Source organism: Hippopotamus amphibius, chromosome 11 (assembly GCF_030028045.1).
Source record: "Hippopotamus amphibius kiboko isolate mHipAmp2 chromosome 11, mHipAmp2.hap2, whole genome shotgun sequence".
Lineage (NCBI taxonomy): Eukaryota > Metazoa > Chordata > Mammalia > Artiodactyla > Hippopotamidae > Hippopotamus > Hippopotamus amphibius.
In genome coordinates, this window is record NC_080196.1 from 43,304,795 (window position 1) to 43,324,553 (window position 19,759).

General features: G+C 50.7%; 3 protein-coding genes across 4 annotated transcripts; 2 read left to right on the forward strand and 1 right to left on the reverse strand.

Moving 5' to 3' along the window:
- Positions 1–76: 76 nt before the first annotated feature.
- Positions 77–6,588, reverse strand: PSMB9 (proteasome 20S subunit beta 9). Its single transcript, XM_057700257.1, has 6 exons — positions 6,287–6,588; positions 4,395–4,462; positions 2,074–2,205; positions 1,311–1,440; positions 923–1,064; positions 77–257 (listed from the first exon to the last, which is right to left on the reverse strand). Exons 1-6 carry the CDS (start codon positions 6,344–6,346, stop codon positions 130–132), a joined length of 660 nt encoding a protein of 219 aa, XP_057556240.1. The 5' UTR covers positions 6,347–6,588; the 3' UTR covers positions 77–129.
- Positions 6,551–14,783, forward strand: TAP1 (transporter 1, ATP binding cassette subfamily B member). Of its 2 annotated transcripts, XM_057700255.1 has the most exons (11): positions 6,552–7,554; positions 8,030–8,144; positions 8,302–8,432; positions 9,181–9,386; positions 10,062–10,259; positions 11,052–11,180; positions 11,344–11,532; positions 12,119–12,292; positions 12,518–12,680; positions 12,980–13,116; positions 14,149–14,783. In XM_057700255.1, exons 1-11 carry the CDS (start codon positions 6,960–6,962, stop codon positions 14,359–14,361), a joined length of 2,250 nt encoding a protein of 749 aa, XP_057556238.1. In that variant the 5' UTR covers positions 6,552–6,959; the 3' UTR covers positions 14,362–14,783. The 2 variants fall into 2 exon arrangements, with proteins under 2 accessions (XP_057556239.1, XP_057556238.1); XM_057700256.1 differs by lacking the exon at positions 12,119–12,292 and having other exon boundaries at positions 6,551–7,554.
- Positions 14,784–15,842: 1,059 nt separating this feature from the next.
- PSMB8 (proteasome 20S subunit beta 8) lies at positions 15,843–18,879 on the forward strand. Its single transcript, XM_057699403.1, has 6 exons — positions 15,843–16,115; positions 16,904–17,051; positions 17,211–17,322; positions 17,611–17,740; positions 18,113–18,317; positions 18,565–18,879. The coding sequence occupies exons 1-6, from the start codon at positions 15,969–15,971 to the stop codon at positions 18,651–18,653; spliced, it is 831 nt and encodes a 276-aa protein (XP_057555386.1). The 5' UTR covers positions 15,843–15,968; the 3' UTR covers positions 18,654–18,879.
- The last annotated feature ends 880 nt before the right edge of the window (positions 18,880–19,759 follow it).

Genomic DNA, 19,759 nt, shown 5'->3' on the forward strand with positions numbered 1-19,759 from the left:
GATATGCTAACATCTGGGTGGGAAGAAGCCCCCTTCCCAAGCTTCATCTCCCTGAGTGACCATCGACCATACCAGCTTCTGGTCCTAGAAAGTTTATTACAAAATACGGAAGGGAAGTCTGAGGAAGATTCACTCGTCATAGAATTTCGGCAGCTCATTGCCCAAGATGACTCGATGGTCCACACCAGCGGCTGTAATAGTGACCAGGTAGATGACGCCCCCACTGGAGCCGTCCCGGTTCATGGCCAGAGCAATAGCTGCAGAGGGTTTCAAGTTGGAGAGAGGAAGAGAGAATGGCTTAGCTTCAAAAATCATTTCCCTTCCCTCCTGTCCATATGCCTAGGACCGCTTTTAGACTTCAGAGCCCATGTCCTAGAGATGCAAAGTTAGTGGTGGTCAACCAACTTAAAAAAGAAAGACTATACCATGTCCCTGGTCTGAATACTCCTGCCATGATTAATTTTGAGTTATAAATAGGTAAACAAGCAGCTCCCAAATCCTTGAATATTTCACAATCGGCTCTTATGAGCTGGCCCAAGTTAGCTCCCGCACACCACTGGCTCTTGCGGTCACCCTAGATCTTAATTTGGTGTACTCATAACAGTCCTGGTTTATGCCTTTTGTCCTGAAAGCCCATCTAGTTTAGCATTTGCTCCCTCTCCCTCTCAAAAGTGTCCTCGTTTGGGGCGTCCTAGGTGGCGCAGTGGTTAAGAATTCGCCTGCCAATGCAGAGGACACGGGTTCGATCCCTGCTCCGGGAAGATCCCACATGCCGCGGAGCCGTGCGCAAAAAAAAAAAAAAAAAAGTGTCCTAGTTTGGACATATAATTAAATGGTCACCCGTATTCCTGTTCCTCATACTCTACCTTCTCCCCATGTTTAACAACCCCTGTCCCGGGTACCCTTCCACTTGTTTCGTTACCATTCGTGGTGAAGCGCCTGCACTCCTCTGGGGACATGCCCGGTTTATACGCCGCGTCCACGTAACCGTAGATGTAGGTGCTGCCAGAGCCACCGATGGAAAAGGGCTGTCGAATCAGCATCCCTCCCATGGTTCCATATACCTGCGGGAGACATCCTCAGGTCAGACTCTAGAAGCCTCCATTCTCTGCTCACCACTGAGACAAGCAGGTGGTCTCCACACTCTGCAGTGAAGCCCCAGCATCTCAGGCCTTTCTCCTTTGAGACTATCCTGTGCTTTTAGAGGCAGTGTCTTTGGAACTCTTGGCTAGAATGCCATATGACCTCCACCTCCCTCTCTGGGGGGAGAGGGGAACCCCAAGGGAGGGAAGACATTGGAAGAGACTCACCTGGCCCCCTACGCGTTGGTCCCAGCCAGCTACCATGAGATGTGCAGACAGGTCCTCCCGGTATTTATAGCTGATATTCCTCACCACGTTTGCAGCAGCCAGAACGAGTGGGGGTTCCTCCAGTTCCATTCTAAAGGAAGGGTTAGGAATAGGCGGCAATGTGATTTCCTGAAGTTCCACACTCCCCGGCCACTACCATCATCCCTGCCGGGAACACCCAAAACCTACAGCTGCAAGGATTCAAACTCCAGCTCCCCTCCCACATGTGCAGGGGAACCAGAATCTCACATCACCCACTGGAAGAAGGTTTCAGTTGCTAATTGTTCTCCCTCCTTCACTCTGTCCCGCCCAGAGCCCCCAGTGACATAATTCTCCTGGCTGCCAGAGCCCTGCCCATGTGGGTAAAAGCAGATAAGCTTTACTTCTGCCCCAGTGACCTTGGTTTTCCCCATGGTTACCACCTGATAATATGGTGGTCCACATCCTTATCTTCTTCCTCACTATTTATATTAGGAGAGTGATTTGCAGTTTTCAAACCATTTTCACTCATATTTTTCGATTCTGGAAATAACCATCTGAAGAGGTACGGAAGGTACCATTAGTTATCTCTACAGGTGCGGGAAACCAGCTTCGAGAGATTCAAGTGCCAGTTTAATGCTAATGAATGCCGGAGGCAGAGCAAGAATTTTTCATCTTCCAGGGCAGTGCTCCTGGAACAGTTCGCTAGTTGGCGGCATGAACTGGGGACCCCAAAGCTTCATACCCATGGAGCTCCAGCTGGTAGGCGGCCATGTCTGCTATGGCCTGAGCATCAGCAGCGGAGCCAGAGAGAGCACAGTAGATGTGCTGGTGCAGGGGGGACAGCTTGTCAAACACTCGGTTTACCACCGCCTCTCTGTCAGGAAGGAGTCAAAAGTCATCACCGTTAGAGCTGCCAATTTTTTACAAAATTTTATTGAAGTATAGTTGATTTACGTCATGTTAATTTCTGCTGTACAGCAAAGTGACTCCGTTATATGTATATTCTTTTTTCATATTCTTTTTCATTATGCTTTGTCGCAGGATACTGAAAAGAGTTCCCTGTGCTGTACAGTAGGACCTTGTTGTTTATCCATCCTATATATGAGTTTGCATCTGCTAACCCCAAACTCTCAATCCATCCCTTCCCCACACCCCTCCCCCTTGGCAACCACAAGTCTGTTCTCTATGTCTGTGAGTCTGTTTCTCTTTTGTAGATATGTTCATTTGTGTCGTATTTTAGACTCCACATTTAAGTGATATCTTTTGGTATTTGTCTTTCTCTTTCTGACTATGCTTAATATGATAATGTCTAGGTCCATCCACGTTACAATAATGCAGTAATGCAAATAGCATTATTTCATTCTTTCTTATGGCTGAGTAATAGTCCATTGTGTATGTATTTGTGTGTTTATATGTGTGTGTGTATATATATACACACACATATATATACATCACATCTTTTGAAAAAATTTTTATTGGAGAATAGTTGATTTGTTTTTTATTTTTTTAGTGTAAACATAACTTTATTTTATTGGAGTATAATTGCTTTACAATGTTGTTAAGTTTCTGCTGTACAATGAAGTAAATCATCTATATTAGTTGATTTGCAATGTTGTGTTAGTTTCAGCTATAAAGCAAAATGGATCAGTTATATATATATACATATACACTTTTTTTTTTCAGAATGGGAGAAAATATCTGCAAATAAAGCAACCAACAAGGGATTAATATTATATTAATATCAATGCTCCAAATATACAAACAGCTCATGCAGCTCAATATCAAAAAAACAAATAACCCAATCAAAAAATGGGTGAAAGATCTAAATAGACATTTCTCCAAAGAAGATATACAGACAGCAAAAAAACACATGAAAAGATGCTCAACATCACTAATTATTAGAGAAATGCAAATCAAAACTACAATGAGGTATCACCTTACACCGGTCAGAATGGCCATCATCAAAAAATCTACAAACAATAAATGCTGGAGAGGGTGTGGAGAAAAGGGAACCCTCCAGCACTGTTGGTGGGAATGTAAATGGTACAGCCACTATGGAGACCAGTATGGAGATTCCTTAAAAAAATTAAAAATAGAGCTACCATATGACCCAGCAATCCCACTCCTTGGCATATACCTGGAGAAAACCATAATTCAAAAAGATACATGCACCCCAGTGTTCATTGTGTACCACATCTTCTTTACCCATTCCTCTGTTCATGGACATTTAGGTGGCTTCCACATCCTGGCTATTGTGAATAGTGCTGCTATAAACATAGGGGTGCATGTATCTTTTCGAACTGTAGTTTTGTCTGGATGTATGCCCAGGAGTGGGATTGCTGGATCATACAGCGAGTTGCCAAATTTTTTGATGTTCATCTTTCAGTGTTTCTCAGATTTACTTGACAAGAGAATGGCTTCAGAGTACATGAAATTTAATGCTTGGATTAAAGCAGGAAGCAAAGAATTGTCTCAAACAAATGAAACACTGCAAGTAATGATCAAAATTAGACTATTTTCAGGCTTAGATTTTTAATAATAAAACAAAAAATACTAAATTAAGCTAAGAATAATCTTCCCCTTGTTAATGTTCCTTTGTTATTAACCATCTTGAGGAAATTGTGTGTTCTATGGAACATAAAATGGGTAATGTTGACCTAATCCTGTGTACTTATCTTGTACGTGAAGAAACTGGCCAGAAGGGAGGGAGACAAACTTATGAATGAATCAGAAACCAGAATATCTTCTTGGCAGAACCATCTTTTCTATCTCTAAACATAGATGGAAGGAGGGCCCCTGAAATCTCTATCTCCTAAACCCTTTTCAGACCTGATTCTGTGACTCCCTGGGACAGGCCACATTAGCATTCAGGCCCCAGATTCTTCTCCATGAAGTCAGAGACCCAAACACCTACCCAATATCTTATTATAGTGGCCTTTCTGAAAGGTTCACTCAGTTTCTCCAACGCTTCAGTGCGCCAGTCTCTTTTTGGATGGTTAAGAAACATGTGCATTGGGGGCCATTAGCTTCCTTCCAAAAGTACACATAGTCACTGGTACTCACCCTGCAGACACCCGGGAGTCAGATCCCACCACGACGCCCCCATCAAACTCTACCGCCATGATGGTTGTCTGCAGAGACACAGAATGTCAGAGCAGGAAGAGCCTTGATCCCTTCATGTTACAGAGGAAACGTTCTCAGAGGTGAGGCAACTGGCCCGAGGTTATACGGTAATTTAGGCCAGAGCTGACTCCCAGAAGGGGATTTTTTCTTCATCTTTCCGTTTCCTCTGTTGTCTCTCCCAGCGGCAAGGGAATGTCAGCGCCTGGCCGTGGTACCACCAGAGAGAACAGCATCCCTAGAATCCTTTCCACTGTAAAGAGAGAGGTGGGATGAGGCTCCTAGGGGCATAAGTGCTTCCTTGGAGTGAAGGGCCCAGGGGGCTTCCAAGCCCTGGGGACGCAGCTCCACAAATGAATTACCTCCAAGTATGCTTGTTGTGTATACAGATGTGCTACAGACCTCCCCCCACAGCAAGGGACCGTGACCTTGGGAAACAAGCTCAAGCCTCTTTTTTTTTGGCCCAGAATCATCCACCGCACCCCCCTTAATCAGAAGTGAGCTCTTTCCTGAACAACGGAAAACATCAGAAAACAGCTCAGGGGTCGGTGGTTAGCATGGCCACGTGTCAAGGAAGGAGGAAAGCAGCAAGAAACACATGGGACAGTTTAAAATAAAGGTCTCATTCAAGGATTTCTGATCAAGAGGTAAATAGCCAGCGGAAAGAGTAGCCAGTGGAAGAGATCTGTACCAAGAGAGGATTTGATTGGGGAGTCTGAGCTGACTTTCCCAGGCCAAGAAAAGAAATTAAGGAAAAGAATTAAGGAAGAGCGAAGGAGAATAAAGCTACATTTTTTTACTCCTGTTGAGCTGGAAAGAGCTTAAAGATCCTACAAATGCAGAAACTGAGTCATAGAGAACTCAAGTGACTTACCCAAGGTCACACAGGACTAAAACCCATGTCTAGCACCCATGCTTTGTTTTGACTTCTGCTTCTTCCTTTTCACTGTTCATTTGGCAGTGAGGGGAGATTTTCTAATTTATACGTGGTTTTACTGCTATACTCACCACTCCATAAGTTACTCTGGCCTCTAGGGATATTGGCTGGAGTGTTCATTTTGACATACTGATTCATCATGCATAGCAGACCAGAGAACAGGGGCAATCCCATCAGAGAGGTTATTCCTTTATAACAAAGCAGCCCCCAAGCTAAGCATGGTGGCAGTCGTTTGAAAGCAGAAGCCAGCCTGCCCTGGGCTGCCATCTGCCCCAGGGGCCCAGCCTGGGCAAAAGTCCTCCAGCAGGTTGTGGGGTGGGTGGGGAAGACACAGGGAGGGGAGCACGGCTGGCACCTGGGCGAAGTAAGAGCCTTTCTGGGCCAGGCTGGGGAAGGGCACCTCCAGCTCACAGGGAAGCCCCATTATCAGCGCTGGCGCTGTGAGTTACCCAGGGGCTAGCTTATCAAAGATCTGCGTGATGTCTCCCTTCTCAATCAGTGCCCATACTCCCCTCTCTCAAGTGCTGTCCTACTATACCCAGGGCACCGTTTCCTTCTCTCTGTGCACCTTCTCGAACCCCCTCCCTTTATTTAACCAGCCCCTCTCTCTAGCCCAGAGTGAAAGCGAAAGCGCTTTAGAGCAGTTTCCCCTTAACGCTTCCAGCTTTGAGCCAAAGTACCCCTCCTCCGCCAGCCTTCCGTGCCCAGTCCCTTCGCGGACCCCTAGTCTACCCCTTCAGAACAGAGACGCCCGTGTTCATTTCGGGGTGCGCGCACTGCCTGCTAAAGCCATCTCCCCACCTTGTAGTCTCCGAATTCACTCTTTGGCGCTTCCAGGATCCCCCTGCCGCTCGACCTCCTCCACCCCTCCGCTGACCCTCAAGAGCAGACTCATTACCCCGGTGTGGACTTCTCCGGCCCGGGGTAAGTCCCCGGTGGGTGCTCCCGCCCGCAGCATCCCGGCGCCGCGCTCCTCGCCGCCTGCGGCACTGCTGTCCAACCCGGGACAGCGCTCCTCGCGCTGCCTGCAGCCCCGCCCCTTCGCCGCGCCCGCCAGGGGGCGCCGGGGTCCAGTCCTCGAGGCTTCACACCCGGGCGCTAACCTCCGCGGGGCAGATCTGCCTGGAGAGAGATGACGTACGAGCCCCGCCCAGAGGCCGGAGGGACACAGTCGGGACCCGCGGATCCCGCAAGCGGAGGCGCGGACAGGAGGAGGGTCGGGGCTGGTGATGGAGGAGGTGGAGCGCCAGGGCTGCTCCCCCAAACTTCAGATCTGATGTCGACGCCCTCTCCCCCAATAGTCCGAGCGGGCCGCCTTCGGAGTGGGCGGGTCTGCAGAGCCGGAGCCGCTTTCGTTTTCCCTTTCCCCTAAACCGCTCGTTTCTGGCCAGCGCCGGCGGGCTCGGCCGGTTCCCGGGACTTTCCGAAGCCCCGCCCGGGCCCTCCCTGCTCGCTCCCCGCCGCGGTCCGGGCGCGCGCCCCGCCGGGACTCCGACAGCATCCGGCGACTGCGGCCCGGCGCGGGCGGCGCGAGTGCCGTGCCCCGGGCTGGCTTCGAACAGCGGCCGGCAATGGCGAGCCCGGGCTCCCCCGCGCCCCGCGGGTGTGTCCGCCCCTCCCGAGCCTCCCTCGCGTGGCTGGGGACAGCGCTGCTGCTCCTCGCCGACTGGACGCTGCTCCGGCCGGCGCTGCCGCGGGCAGCCTCCCTGCTGGTGCCCCCCGCGCTGCCGCTGCTGCGGGTCTGGGTGGCGGGCCTGGGCCGCTGGGCGCTGCTGTGGCTGGGGGCCCGCGGCGTCCTCGGGGCCGCGCTGGGCTTCCGCGGAGATAGCGCAGGAGTCCCGGGCTGGCTGGCTGCTTTGGAGCCGCTAGCGGCGGCGCTGGGCTTGGCCCTCCCGGGACTTGCCTCGTTCCGAGAGCTGGGCTCCTGGGGAGTCTCCGGGGACGCTGACAACACCAGGCCACTGCACTGGGGAAGTCGCCTGGACGCCTTCGCGCTCGGCTACACGGCGGCGCTGCCCGCGGCCGCCCTGTGGCATAAGATGAGGCTTTGGGTGCAAGGAGCTCACGGGGCTTTTGGAGTGGCGGTGAGCCGACTTCTAGGCTTCCTGGGCCCGGAGATAAACCGCCTCCCGCTCCTTCTGGCCCTGGTGGCCCTCTCTTGTCTTGGTAAGGGGGATGCAGGGGGAGAGGGACGAGGCTAGAGGACTGGGAGGGGATCGAGATGAATGATCAGTGAGATAGATTGGTATGAGTTCTCGGAAATGTGGGTGAGGAGAAGGGGACCCAGCTCAGGTCTTGAGAAGACAGCCCCAGTGGAGAGGGAAGAGCCCTGTACTGGGTAGGAGTCAGGAGTCCTGGACTCCAAGGGTGCCCCAGGGGTTGCTTCACTGGCCACCTTGAACAGAGCCTTTTCTCTGGGGCAGCCCATCCTATGATCCCTAGCCTTCCTCATTCAACCTCTAAAGGTCTGGTGGGGCCACAAGGTTTTGGGTTCTGGGGTGGCCCGTTTAGGTATAGATTGTGTCTTTCTGCCACAGCCCTCCAGGATAATGGGTAAAGATGAAAGGATGGTGGGCCGGGGGGCGGGGGCAGTCTGGTTAGAGCTGACCTGCTTAGACTTGATATTTCTCTCCCTCCCCAGGGGAGATGGCCATTCCATTCTTCACGGGCCGTTTCACGGACTGGATTCTACAAGACCCGACAGGCATTGCCTTCACTCGCAACATAACCCTCATGTCCGTCCTCACCATAGCCAGGTCTGGGGGCTGAAGTCGGAAGGCTGGGGATGGGGGAACCCTGAAAAAGAGCGAGTTGAAAGTTGGGTCCGCCATCCAGAGTGCACTTTCGGTGGGGGGGTGGCGGAGGGTGGGGGTGGCTGACGGTGCCCGGCCCTTCTTCTCTGTCTGCCCCTAGTGCAGTGCTGGAGTTCGCGGCTGATGGAATCTACAACAGAACCATAGGCTACGCACACAGCCACCTGCAGGGAGAGGTGTTTCGGGCTGTCCTACGCCAGGAAACAGAGTTTTTTCAAAAGAACCAAACAGGTTTCTTGTGAAACTCTTTTCACTTACTGTTTCTATCCCCGTACATCCTGTTACTTACAACCTTGATTCCCTCTCACAGATAAACATTGTCATGTCCTATTCGTGACACACCTCAAGAGCAAAATGCATATACTTCTGACCTTCAGGAAAGCCTAGTGTTTCCATCCAAGATTCTTCCACAAATATATCCCTCTGTCTGTATTTAGGTAGAAATGACAGAACTTTCAAACCTGGAAATTTTGAGATCACCGAGTCCAACCACCTCGTTTTACAGAGAAGGAGACTGAGGCCCAGACCCTAAATGCCAACACTTGCATAGACACATAAGGATAGAGATGAACCTGGGGATAGAACTCATCTCTTGATTCCCAGTCCAGGACTTGCTGCAGTTTCCTGGACTGCTTTCTAGCAGCACCTTCATTTTTCTCCAGCTCTGTTACATGATCAGTTTAAGTTTTTCCTGCCTATGTGCAGGGGATATACAAGTCCTTTAGAGGACAGGAATGTGTCAGAGAATTGGAAATTCACAAGGGCATCGGTTTCTTTGGCGTTAAAATGGAAGGTCTTGAGCCAGGCTTTTCCTCTGGAACACATTCTCCTTGCGTTGAGATTCCAAACTTCCCTACCACTGACCTTGTCTTGCCAACCTTCTTAGAACCCCTCCCCCTGGCACCCTGACTCACTGCTGGTCCCTCCCATCATTCTGAGCTTCTCATTCACTCACTCTCTTCTCCTCAACCTTTGGCAGGTGCCATCACATCTCGGGTCACAGAGGACACATCCACCATGAATGAGTCCCTGAGTTCGCAGCTGAGCCTGTTGCTGTGGTACCTCTTGCGGGGACTGTGTCTCTTGGGGCTCATGCTCTGGGGGTCCCCATCCCTCACCATGGTCACCCTGGTCGCCTTGCCACTGCTTTTCCTTCTGCCTAAGAAGCTGGGAAAATGGTACCAGGTATGTCTGGGGAGTTGCCTCAACCTATACTGACCCTCATCGCCCAGATTTGGTGGGTTCAGTTCCTCTCAGATTTCTCTCCTGGCACCTTTACTGATTCTTCATCTCTTTAGAACTCCTTGTCCACGTTCCTGGATTGCTCGGTGTCTGTCTTCACGTTCTCTGGGTCTTCTAATGTCTGCGAACAATCTGCTTTAAGAATATGTTCACTGAGGTTGGGATTAACCTATACACAGTACTATATATAAAACAGATAAGGAACAAGGACCTACTGTATAGCACAGGGAACTCTACTTAATACTCTGTAATAGCACATATGGAAAAAGAATCGGGAAAAGAACATATATATGTGTGTGTGTGTGTGTGTGTGTTTATAAATTATTTTGCTGTGTACCTGAAACTAACACAACATTGTAAATCAACTATACTCCAATATAAAATAAAAATTAAAAAGAAGAATATGATCACCAATCTCAAGAATGTGATCCCCTATGACCCTCCTGAGTCATTTTCTCTTCTCTGTATCTCTTTAGTATCAGGGGGTTATAGTCGTGTCCCTTTCTCTCCTGTCCCTCTGCTGCTTCTTACCTTTAATCGCTAATTGGATAACTCAGGTCCTAGCGTCCCTTATGGTTTGCCAACCGTGTGTGACATCTCCTGTCCATGTGTCTGCAGGTGCTGGCAACACAGGTGCAGGAATCTCTGGCAAAATCCAGCCAGGTGGCCATTGAGGTGCTATCAGCTATGCCTACAGTCCGGAGCTTTGCCAACGAAGAGGGTGAGGCCCAGAAGTTCAGGCAAAAGCTGTATGAAATGAAGACACTCAACCAGAAGGAGGCCCTGGCCTATGCGGTCAACCTCTGGACCACCAGTGTGAGCACCTGGGGATGAATGCCTATTCCCTGGTCCCTGAGATGCTTCAATACCTTTCCCTTTCCCTCTTCCTTCCCTCGGCGATGGTGGGTTCAGTGTCCATATCCCAGCAACCAGAGGCTCGATGACCCCACTCAGTGTTCCTAACCCCCTCCCTCTTTTTAGGCATGCTAGATGGCTTCCTTTCCCTCAGAGTGCACAAAATCTCCCCAACAGTTCCGGGGCCTTCCTTTGCCTCATGGGGGGTGCTCAGGGAGCTATACCTTCCTGCACCTGGGTGTGCTTCATGCTAGGACTATGGGGATGAACTTCCTGAGAGCCATGGGAGTAGCGGAAGCCAAGGATGTGGGGCATCTTATGATGTAATCGACGGAGAACTAGACCAGCAATCAGAAGTTCCTGCCTTCATGCTGCCACTTACTAGCTCTGTGACCATGGGCTGGTAATTTCCTGTCTCTGAGACTTTTCTCATTTAAAAAAATGGGAGTGATATAACCTTGTTTACATGGGCCCTTGATATGAATATTAGATGACATTACATTCGTAAAAGCCTTTTGTGAAGAGCAAAACGCTCCCCAAACAAGGCGCTACTGGTAATGGTGGTGATGATGATTGACTTCTATCGTGTGTGACTGAGTGAGACTCCACGGGTTCATTCCTTAATACCTGTTGAACATCCTGTGTTACTTGGGGGAATGGGACTGTATCTTTCCTTAATGTTAATGCTAATGGTTCTTTGCGCCCCCTCTAGATTTCCTACCACAGTCCCTTTTCTCTGTGGTCTCTCCATAGATCTCAGGGATGCTGCTGAAGGTGGGAATCCTGTATTTCGGTGGGCAGCTGGTGACAAGTGGGACTGTAAGCAGTGGGCACCTGGTCACCTTTGTTCTCTACCAGAGCCAGTTCACCACAGCTGTTGAGGTGAGGTCCTTCCATTCTCACTCCCCAATGCTTTTCCTTCCCCTGTGCCATCACCACCTGAGTCACTTTCCTTCCCTCCTTTGCCCTTCTCACATCACATAAACCCTGGCAATAGATTGGGTCCCTCCCGTCCCCTGCCTCACTATTCATACCTCTCCTCCAGGTACTGCTGTCCACCTATCCCAGGGTAAAGAAGGCTGTGGGTTCTTCAGAGAAAATATTTGAATACTTGGACCGGATCCCTCACTGCCCAGCCAGTGGTGTGTTGACTTCTTTGAAGTTGCAGGGCCTCGTCCATTTCCAGGGTGTCTCCTTCGCCTACCCAAGCCGTCCAGATGTCCCAGTACTGCAGGTACAGCCTACCAATCCCTGCATTCTACCAACCTCACTCTCAACTCGACCATCCTAAATTTTCTTCCTGCCTTCAACCTGCTTAGCGCCAGGAGTAGATAGATACGCCCTCACCCTTCAGAGGCAAAGACGAGATCATATGCTCCATAAAACTGCCCCAAATGCAAGGACCAGGCTGGATTTCCAAGGAGAATGGGAGAGGAGGCTCAGGGAGAAGGCTCTCCTATCCTAAGGCATCGCTGAAGCAAAATCTGTGTGTCCGGTCTTCTACTTTTCCTTTTTCTTCCCACCTGTGGTTTGGAGTGTGAGTTTTTTCTTTTTCCTCATGCCATCTGAGATTGAGCGTGTGGCGCAGTGGTGCTTAGTCTTTGCCTTTGTCGTTGTTTCATCTTCCATCTCTGCTCCATGGGGAGGTGTCTGTGCATGTAGGCAGGGAGGAGTTGCTGTATTTCCCCATTTTCCTCCTTTCTTCTCTGGGGGAAGACATTGACAAGACATTGACAAGACAGTGTAGCAAGAAGATGACTGAGGGTCTCAAGGTTAGGTGCCTCCGGCTGCCTCTTAGTGTGTGATTCTGTGGCTTCCAGGGGCTGACGTTCACCCTTCGTCCTGGAGAGGTGACGGCACTGGTGGGGCCCAATGGGTCTGGGAAGAGCACTGTGGCTGCCCTGCTGCAGAACCTGTACCAGCCCACCGAGGGGCAGGTGCTGCTGGATGGGGAGCCCCTTCCCAAATATGAGCACCGCTACCTGCACAGACAGGTGAGCAAGAAGATGGCATGGGGGAGGGCAGGGAGCCTCAGGTCAGAAGAGCATTCTCACCAGTACTCTGAAGGGAGTGTTAGGAGACCTTGGGTGGAGGTGGGCCTGTGGTCAGGACTTGCAATTTTGTAATATCTTCCCAAGAGAGAATCTCAGTCTTCAGTCTCTAGAGAACCACACTCCTGTGTTCCTTGTTCTGTGACTCTGCATTGTCTTTTGTCCCAGGTGGCTGCTGTGGGACAAGAGCCACAGCTCTTTGGAAGAAGCTTTAAAGAAAATATTGCCTATGGGCTGGTCCAGAAGCCAACCATGGAGGAAATCACGGCTGCTGCCGTGGAGTCCGGAGCCCATGGTTTCATCTCTGAACTCGCTCAAGGCTATGACACAGGTGCTCTCTCCACTCACATCACCACCCAGACATCTTCACCTTTGTTGAAACCCCAGTAGTCTTGCCTTAATTCCTTAGCTCCTCCCGCCGCACTGACATCAGTTTGAAGTCGTCAGATCTTGTTCCTGTGGCTCTTTCATCCTCATATCCTCAGAACTGCTTTACCTTCCCAGAACCTTCCCTGTCCTGCTGCATCCATCAGTCCTTGATGTGTACCTGCGTGCGTGTGTGTGTGTGCATGCGGGCACACGGGTGCACGTGTGCCTGTCCAGCTCTCACCTTGGCCCTTGTCTCTGCAGAGGTAGGTGAGGCTGGGGGCCAGCTATCAGGGGGTCAGCGACAGGCGGTGGCCTTGGCTCGAGCCTTGATCCGGAAACCACGTGTACTCATCCTGGATGATGCTACCAGCGCCCTGGATGCAAATAGCCAGTCCCGGGTGAGAAGTCATCTTCTTAATGCTTATTTCCCACCCAATCCTCCTTCCTTTACGCCTCCTTTGTTATTATACTAACATCGTAATTCTCCAAACTGGTCCTTGCAGTCCTCAGTTCCCATTAGCTTCTCCCCAAGAGGCCTAAAACCAGTTAAAAGAGATGATCTACAGACCCTGAATCTGTGAAGCCAAACATAAGCAAGAGACTGTCCTCATAATACTAATAATGAATTGAACGTTCACTCTGTGCATGCTGGATGGCCCTTGACATGGACTCTCTTGCTCACTTATCCATCAAGAATGCTTGAGAGCTGGGTGTTGTTATCTTCACCCAACAGATGATAAAACGGAGGCCAAGAGAGGTTAAATAACCCGCTCACTGTCATTCAGCTGTTGAATAGCAGAGCCTAGAGCCCAATTCAAGACTGCCTGACTGGAATGCACACGCTCTTCACTACTGAGCTATATTTCCTTAAAAGAGAATATAAAAATTAGAGAGGAGAGACTACTCAGTATCCTTCACTCTTTTCTTAATGGGTTTTAGCACCTAGGACTCTTTCTTTCATTACTTTTAAAAAAAATTTATTGGAGTACAGTGGATTTACAGTTTTGTGTTAGTTTCAGGTGTACAGCAAAGTGAATCAGTTACACATATGCACATATCCACTCTTTTTTTTTTTTTTTAGATATTTTCCCCCTGTATAGACCATTACACAGTATTGAGTAGAGTTCCCTGTGCTCTGCAGCAGGTTCTTATTAGTTATTTGTTTTATATATGGTAGTGTGTATATGTCAGTCCCAATCTCCCAGTTTAGGACTTTTTCTTTTATTCTACTGTTGCTGTCTCGTGTAAACAGCCCTTCACAAATCAAAGGTCTGACAGAGAAGCACCAGAAGGAGATTTTTCAATCTCCTTGGGGTTATTGGCAGAGGTGGCAGTGATCCTGGCCAGGTCTGTCCCAGCTCTGGAAACTCAGATGTCTCCCTGAGCTGGGAGTGGTCCCCAGCTCTGACAGAGTGTACGTCTTTTCACAGGTGGAGCAGCTCCTGTATAAAAGCCCTGAGCGGTGCTTTCGGTCTGTGCTTCTCATCACCCAGCGCCTCAGCTCGGTGGAGCAGGCTGACCACATCCTCTTTCTGGAAGGAGGCACCATCGTTGAGGCGGGAACCCACCAGCAGCTCATGGCGAATAAGGGGCGCTATTGGACCATGGTGCAGGCTCCTGGCGGGTCAGGTGCTCCAGAATGAAAGACTCCTCAGACCTGCACACTCTATTTCCCTCCCCTTTTCCCTCCTCTCTATAATGGAGAGTTTGAGAGCAAAGGTCTTACCAGGGTTGCAGAGTGCGCAGCTGCTATTGGGAGGGGGGACATTCTAAAATGTAACCCCCTGAGGTGATGCATGAAATTTTACCTTAAGTGTTATCGGCTATCCAAGCTCCTCTTGGTTATGCAGATTTCCTGGAAGAAAACAGGCTTTATAACTCTTTAGTGTAGCTTGGTTTGGAGCCAGGGGTTGGTGTGGCTGACACCTTTAAAGTGAAGAGGAATATTTAGAATACACAGAGAGGAAAGGTCAGCTCCTTTGCAATCTGACCTGAGGCATATGCTGGCCCATAAATACCCTGTGGATTCTTGATATTTATAATAAAATTGGTGTTTTGTACTGTGGTTTCTCATGTTTTCAGTGGACCAAATGGCCCACCGACCATTGCAGGACACTTTTCAGGAGCCGGGTCCCTTCCTCCTTCAGCATCCTCAGTGTTTCCCAGCCCTAAGTGTGCCATCTTCTCCATTCACTTCTCCATCCCCCCTGTGCCGGCCCCCAAGGATGAGCCAGACGGGGATACAGCGTCCTCCAAGGCACCAGCCGCTGCAGTGCCTCAGAGTCCGGAGATGGAGGACGGAGGGTGAGCACGTTTAGAGGAAATTCACCACCTCGTTCGCTCAGCCGGCTGCCCGCGCCAGTCCTTGCCAGCAGGGCTCAGCCGGCTCCGCAGTGGCACCTGCCGGGGTAACTCAGCGCAGTGAGAGGGATGGTCTAGTAAATCTTTTCCATTCAGGGAGGGCTGCGGTTGTGTGACGTCAGCGGTTGCCGGGCAGATTAGGCCAACTCAGGTTGCAAGGAGAGGCGGGGTTTAGAAAAGTTGAACAGGACAGAGCTCAGTCAGGCAAGAATTACGCGAGGAGGTGCAGGCAGAAAGGGCAGTTCTTGTGGGTGGCTACAGGTCGGGGAGACTGTTGAACGGGGAGAGGCCCTAGGAGGGACCAGGTCGAAGATTCAGAGGCTGCGCCCTCTCCTTGATGCTCCCTTCCCCCACACGCTGCGGGTGTATTCATTTGCCGGTCGCCCCAAGACTTGTCTGTCCTCAAGACTCAGTTCCCCCACGTACTACTATCCCTCCCCTACTTTTATAAAACGAGGCTCCTGGCACACCCCTCCTCCATACCCGATTTGAAACTGCTCCCAGGTTCTCGCTGACTTCCAGCTTTCTGGTTGAGGCTACGCTTTTGATGCTAAGACCGCTACCCACCCCACAACTGTCCCGGGAGGATGCCCCAGCCTGTCGGTGTCTCTCACTGTAACCTCACCGCCCCGGGGGCTTTCGAAGCCGCTAGCTCTCTTTCTTCCTTTCTTCTGACAGTCTATCACTCCCGTTTCCCTAATTTCCATGAAAGCGGAGCAGAGAAGCCTGTCCCCAACGTAATGCTCCTGGTCCCCAGACGCCCACTGGACACTTCTGGGAAAGGGCAGGGGGATGTGGAAAAAATTCTGGTTCCCTCCCCTTAAGGCTTCGGGCTTTCGCTTTCACTTCCTCCTCTGCGAGCCACCAGATCTCCGGGTGCTGGGCGGTCATGGCGCTGCTGGACGTGTGCGGAGCCCCCCGCGGGCAGCGGGAGGACTGGGCTCTCCCCCTCGCGGGAAGCCGGCAGCACTCGGACCCCGGTCACTACAGTTTCTCTCTGGGATCTCCGGAACTCGCCCTCCCCCGAGGAATGCAGGTCAGGGCTGTGATAAAATCCCGGGGGAGGCGGGCAGGAGGGCGCAGATAATGGAGGGTCTGCCTTGAGGCTGTCCGGAGGCGGGGAAATGTGGACGGGGCCATCCTTTACACTAGCAGAGCCACGTCCAGGGGCCAGGGCTGAGCCAGGGAAGAGGCCACGTGGGACTTGGGGGCTGGCCGCCTGAGGGTTAGGAAGTGCAGGTTAGGACAAAGAGTTACAGGTGAGGGGGAGAGGGGGCTCCTCCATCGGGAGACCAGAGAGCTTTCCTGCTTATTCTCCATCACAAACAAATCACGAAGCTTTTCTCATGGGGCTACCCTAGGACACAGGGGCTGTGTATTGTCTTGGAAAACCTATGAACTTGAGCGGTGAGCCTGGCCTCCGCCACTCACTGTTTTGTGCCTTGGGTCAAGTCCCTTAGTCTAGGACTTGGGTCTCTCTTCTGTAAAATGGGGATACCATTCATAAAACGTGTTTCCTCAGGGTTATATGACCTATGAATGGAAAACCATTACAGTCACCCTTAAAATGTTTAGCTATGGTAACATTTATTTTATTTTTTCATTTCTATCGCACTGGCAAATGGAAAAGGTTGGTGTCGTGGCCTCTTCTTTTCCTTCTCCCAAATCATTTCCTTGTAGAGCTGGCTTATTAACTGTTTCATTTATGGGTGGTTTGAGACTTTCTGGATATCTCCTCCCTCCTCTGCTCTCGAAGCTCCCTTCCTGGAGCGCCCAGCTTCAGAAGTTTTCAGTGCCCCTTCTCTACCTTTTCTGTCTCATCAGCCGACTGAATTCTTCCGCTCCCTGGGTGGGAATGGAGAAAGGAATGTTCAGATCGAGATGGCTCACGGCACGACCACGCTGGCCTTCAAGTTCCAGCACGGGGTGATGGTGGCCGTGGATTCTCGGGCCTCGGCCGGGAGTTACATTGGTGAGTGTGTGTGCTCCAGCTGGCGGCGTCTGGGGAGCTGGACCCTCCTCTCAGCAGGAGCCCAACATCTGCACCAGAGTGGGACCAGTTATTGATTTAGGACACACAGGGAGAGCTGTGGGGTCATTCCGCCTCTCCCCAAACTCCATCTTCTTCCAGCCACATTAAGGGTGAACAAGGTGATTGAGATTAACCCTTACCTGCTCGGCACCATGTCTGGCTGTGCGGCTGACTGTCAGTACTGGGAGCGTCTGCTGGCGAAGGAGTGCAGGTAGGCCTGGCCCCTTACCTCCCTTCTAGGCCCGATTCTGCATCTTCCAGATCACCACTCCTCACCCTCCCTCACCCCATATAATACATGAATTATTTATTAATTAATCAAGAAAAAACAATTCTATATAAATTCCAGTTCTGTCCCCATCCTTAGAGCCTACAAAAACAATCCTTTCAGATGCTTAACTCTTCAGTCATTTTCTGGCCATCAAGTGGGCCGCTAGGAGGGCTAGCCTTCTCCTGTCACCTCTGAGTCCTCTCCTGGAACCACCCTGTCCTCACCTAGGCTGTACTACTTGCGGAATGGCGAGCGTATCTCCGTGTCCGCAGCCTCCAAGCTGCTGTCCAACATGATGTGCCAGTACCGGGGCATGGGCCTTTCCATGGGCAGCATGATCTGTGGCTGGGACAAGAAGGTGAGTCCCCTCCCTTCTCCATACTCCCACATGTGGATGAGAGGTAAGTTTCCCCACTGTATGCTCCCACTCCCTCCCCCACAGGATGCGTGGCACAGAGAACCTTGGTTATAGAACTGTTACCCACCGGCAATTTCTGGGTCTGGATGTGGGTCATTGTTTCATAAGCTTGTCCCTTTGGCTCAAATAGCCGATTCCAAGTTTGTGTTTCCTCCCTTAAGTTCTATGATTGTTCCCCAAGTGCTCTCCTAGTTCAAATGTTCCTGGGTCATCCTTAGTCTTTGGTCCACTTCTCATGGCTCACACTTGAACCTGGATGTTACCACCAACTTCCTCTCCATTTCCAACCTGGAACCTTCTTGCATCCTATAGGGTCCTGGACTCTACTACGTGGATGAAAATGGGACTCGGCTCTCGGGAAATATGTTCTCCACTGGTAGTGGGAACTCCCATGCCTATGGGGTCTTGGACAGTGGCTATCGACCCGACCTTAGCATTGAAGAGGCCTGTGACCTGGGCCGAAGGGCAATTGTTCATGCCACCCACCGAGACAGCTATTCTGGAGGCGTTGTCAATAGTAAGAGACCAACGCCCCCCCTCCCTTGCCACGTCCCTGGGGAGGGAGGAAGGAGGGGTTTGAGATTGGGAGACATGGGGGAGGCAGAATGGCAGGGAGTGGGTTTTCAGAGCCAGCAGAGGGGCATTGAAGTCCCTGTAATAGGGCTTCGAGAGTGTATGTTGCTGTTGTGGCCTTCACCATAACATCAGTAGCAGGGTCTCGCTGAAGGGAAGATGACTCTGTGTTCTTTTTCCTTTGCCCTCAGTGTACCACATGAAGGAGGACGGCTGGGTGAAAGTGGAAAGTACAGACGTCAGTGACCTGATGCACCAGTACCTGGAGGCCCGTCAGTAATGGTGGCAGCGGCGGGCAGGTCTCTTCTGAGGGAGCCTGGCTGACTTGGGGACCCCGGCTAGGTTACGCCCCAAGAGAGAGACCTGACCCAGAGATAGAGAACCAGTGGCCACTGGGTGGGAGCTCAGACTTTATCCTTTTGTGTGTTCTTTGTCTCCACAGCATCGCCCCCACCCCAACCTTCTGGGTGTCTTACTAAGCACAATAAAGGAAAACGGTTATAAAAGCCTCTGTGTTGTGGTCACATGGGCTCAGGGCTGGGCTTGTTGGCAGGAGGAAGCAGGAAATAAAGTCAGACTTTTCCTGAGAAAAGAGCCTCAAACCCCTACCTAAGAAATGGGGCCTCATCAAATATTTCTCCTGGGCTTTCCTTCCACTCTCAACTCTCCAGGACCTCAGGAAGGTTCAACATTGTCTGTGGATACTTACGTGCAGTTTAATTTAGATTAGGGTCCTTTCTGTGGGATCCCAACCGGAGGCTCCTATGTGGTCAGTTGTTAATGGTTTGGGCAGTTAGATCAACTGTTTTTGACTTTGTTGAGTAGGATGAACAAGCTTCCTTCTCACGTGTGTGCGGTAATGGTACACATGGTCCCATTTATCTCAAATAACCCGGTGGAGAGATTGGATATTACATGGAAAGATGGATGTTAGGGTTTCCATTTCATGATGGGTCACACTCCATTGCAAGATGACAAGACTGTGATTGAAGCGGAAGAGGACATAAGGAGGACTTGCTGAAGTTGGAAATATGAGGAAAAAGTAACCAGGTTAGAAAGATGAGACAGAGTGAGATTTTCTGAATCGCTCTGGGACTGCACGGAGGAGCAGGACGATGTCACCTCTTCAAGGAGAGTTAGTCAAAGGAGGAGCTTGTAAGTGGGAAGCAGCTGAATGGAGAGTTTCACTAGAGAGACCCTTAAAATCCCAGCATGGACAGGATTGGAGAAGTTTTAGTAATCCCCTAACTTCAAATCTAAATTTGAAGTTACTCATGGTAGTCGTGTCAATAACATTTCAAAAGGGTGGATTGGAATTCAAGTGGTCCTCCCTTGGGGAATGTGTTGAGTCTGGGAGGTCGTTTCTACCAGAAGAGTTATTTCTGA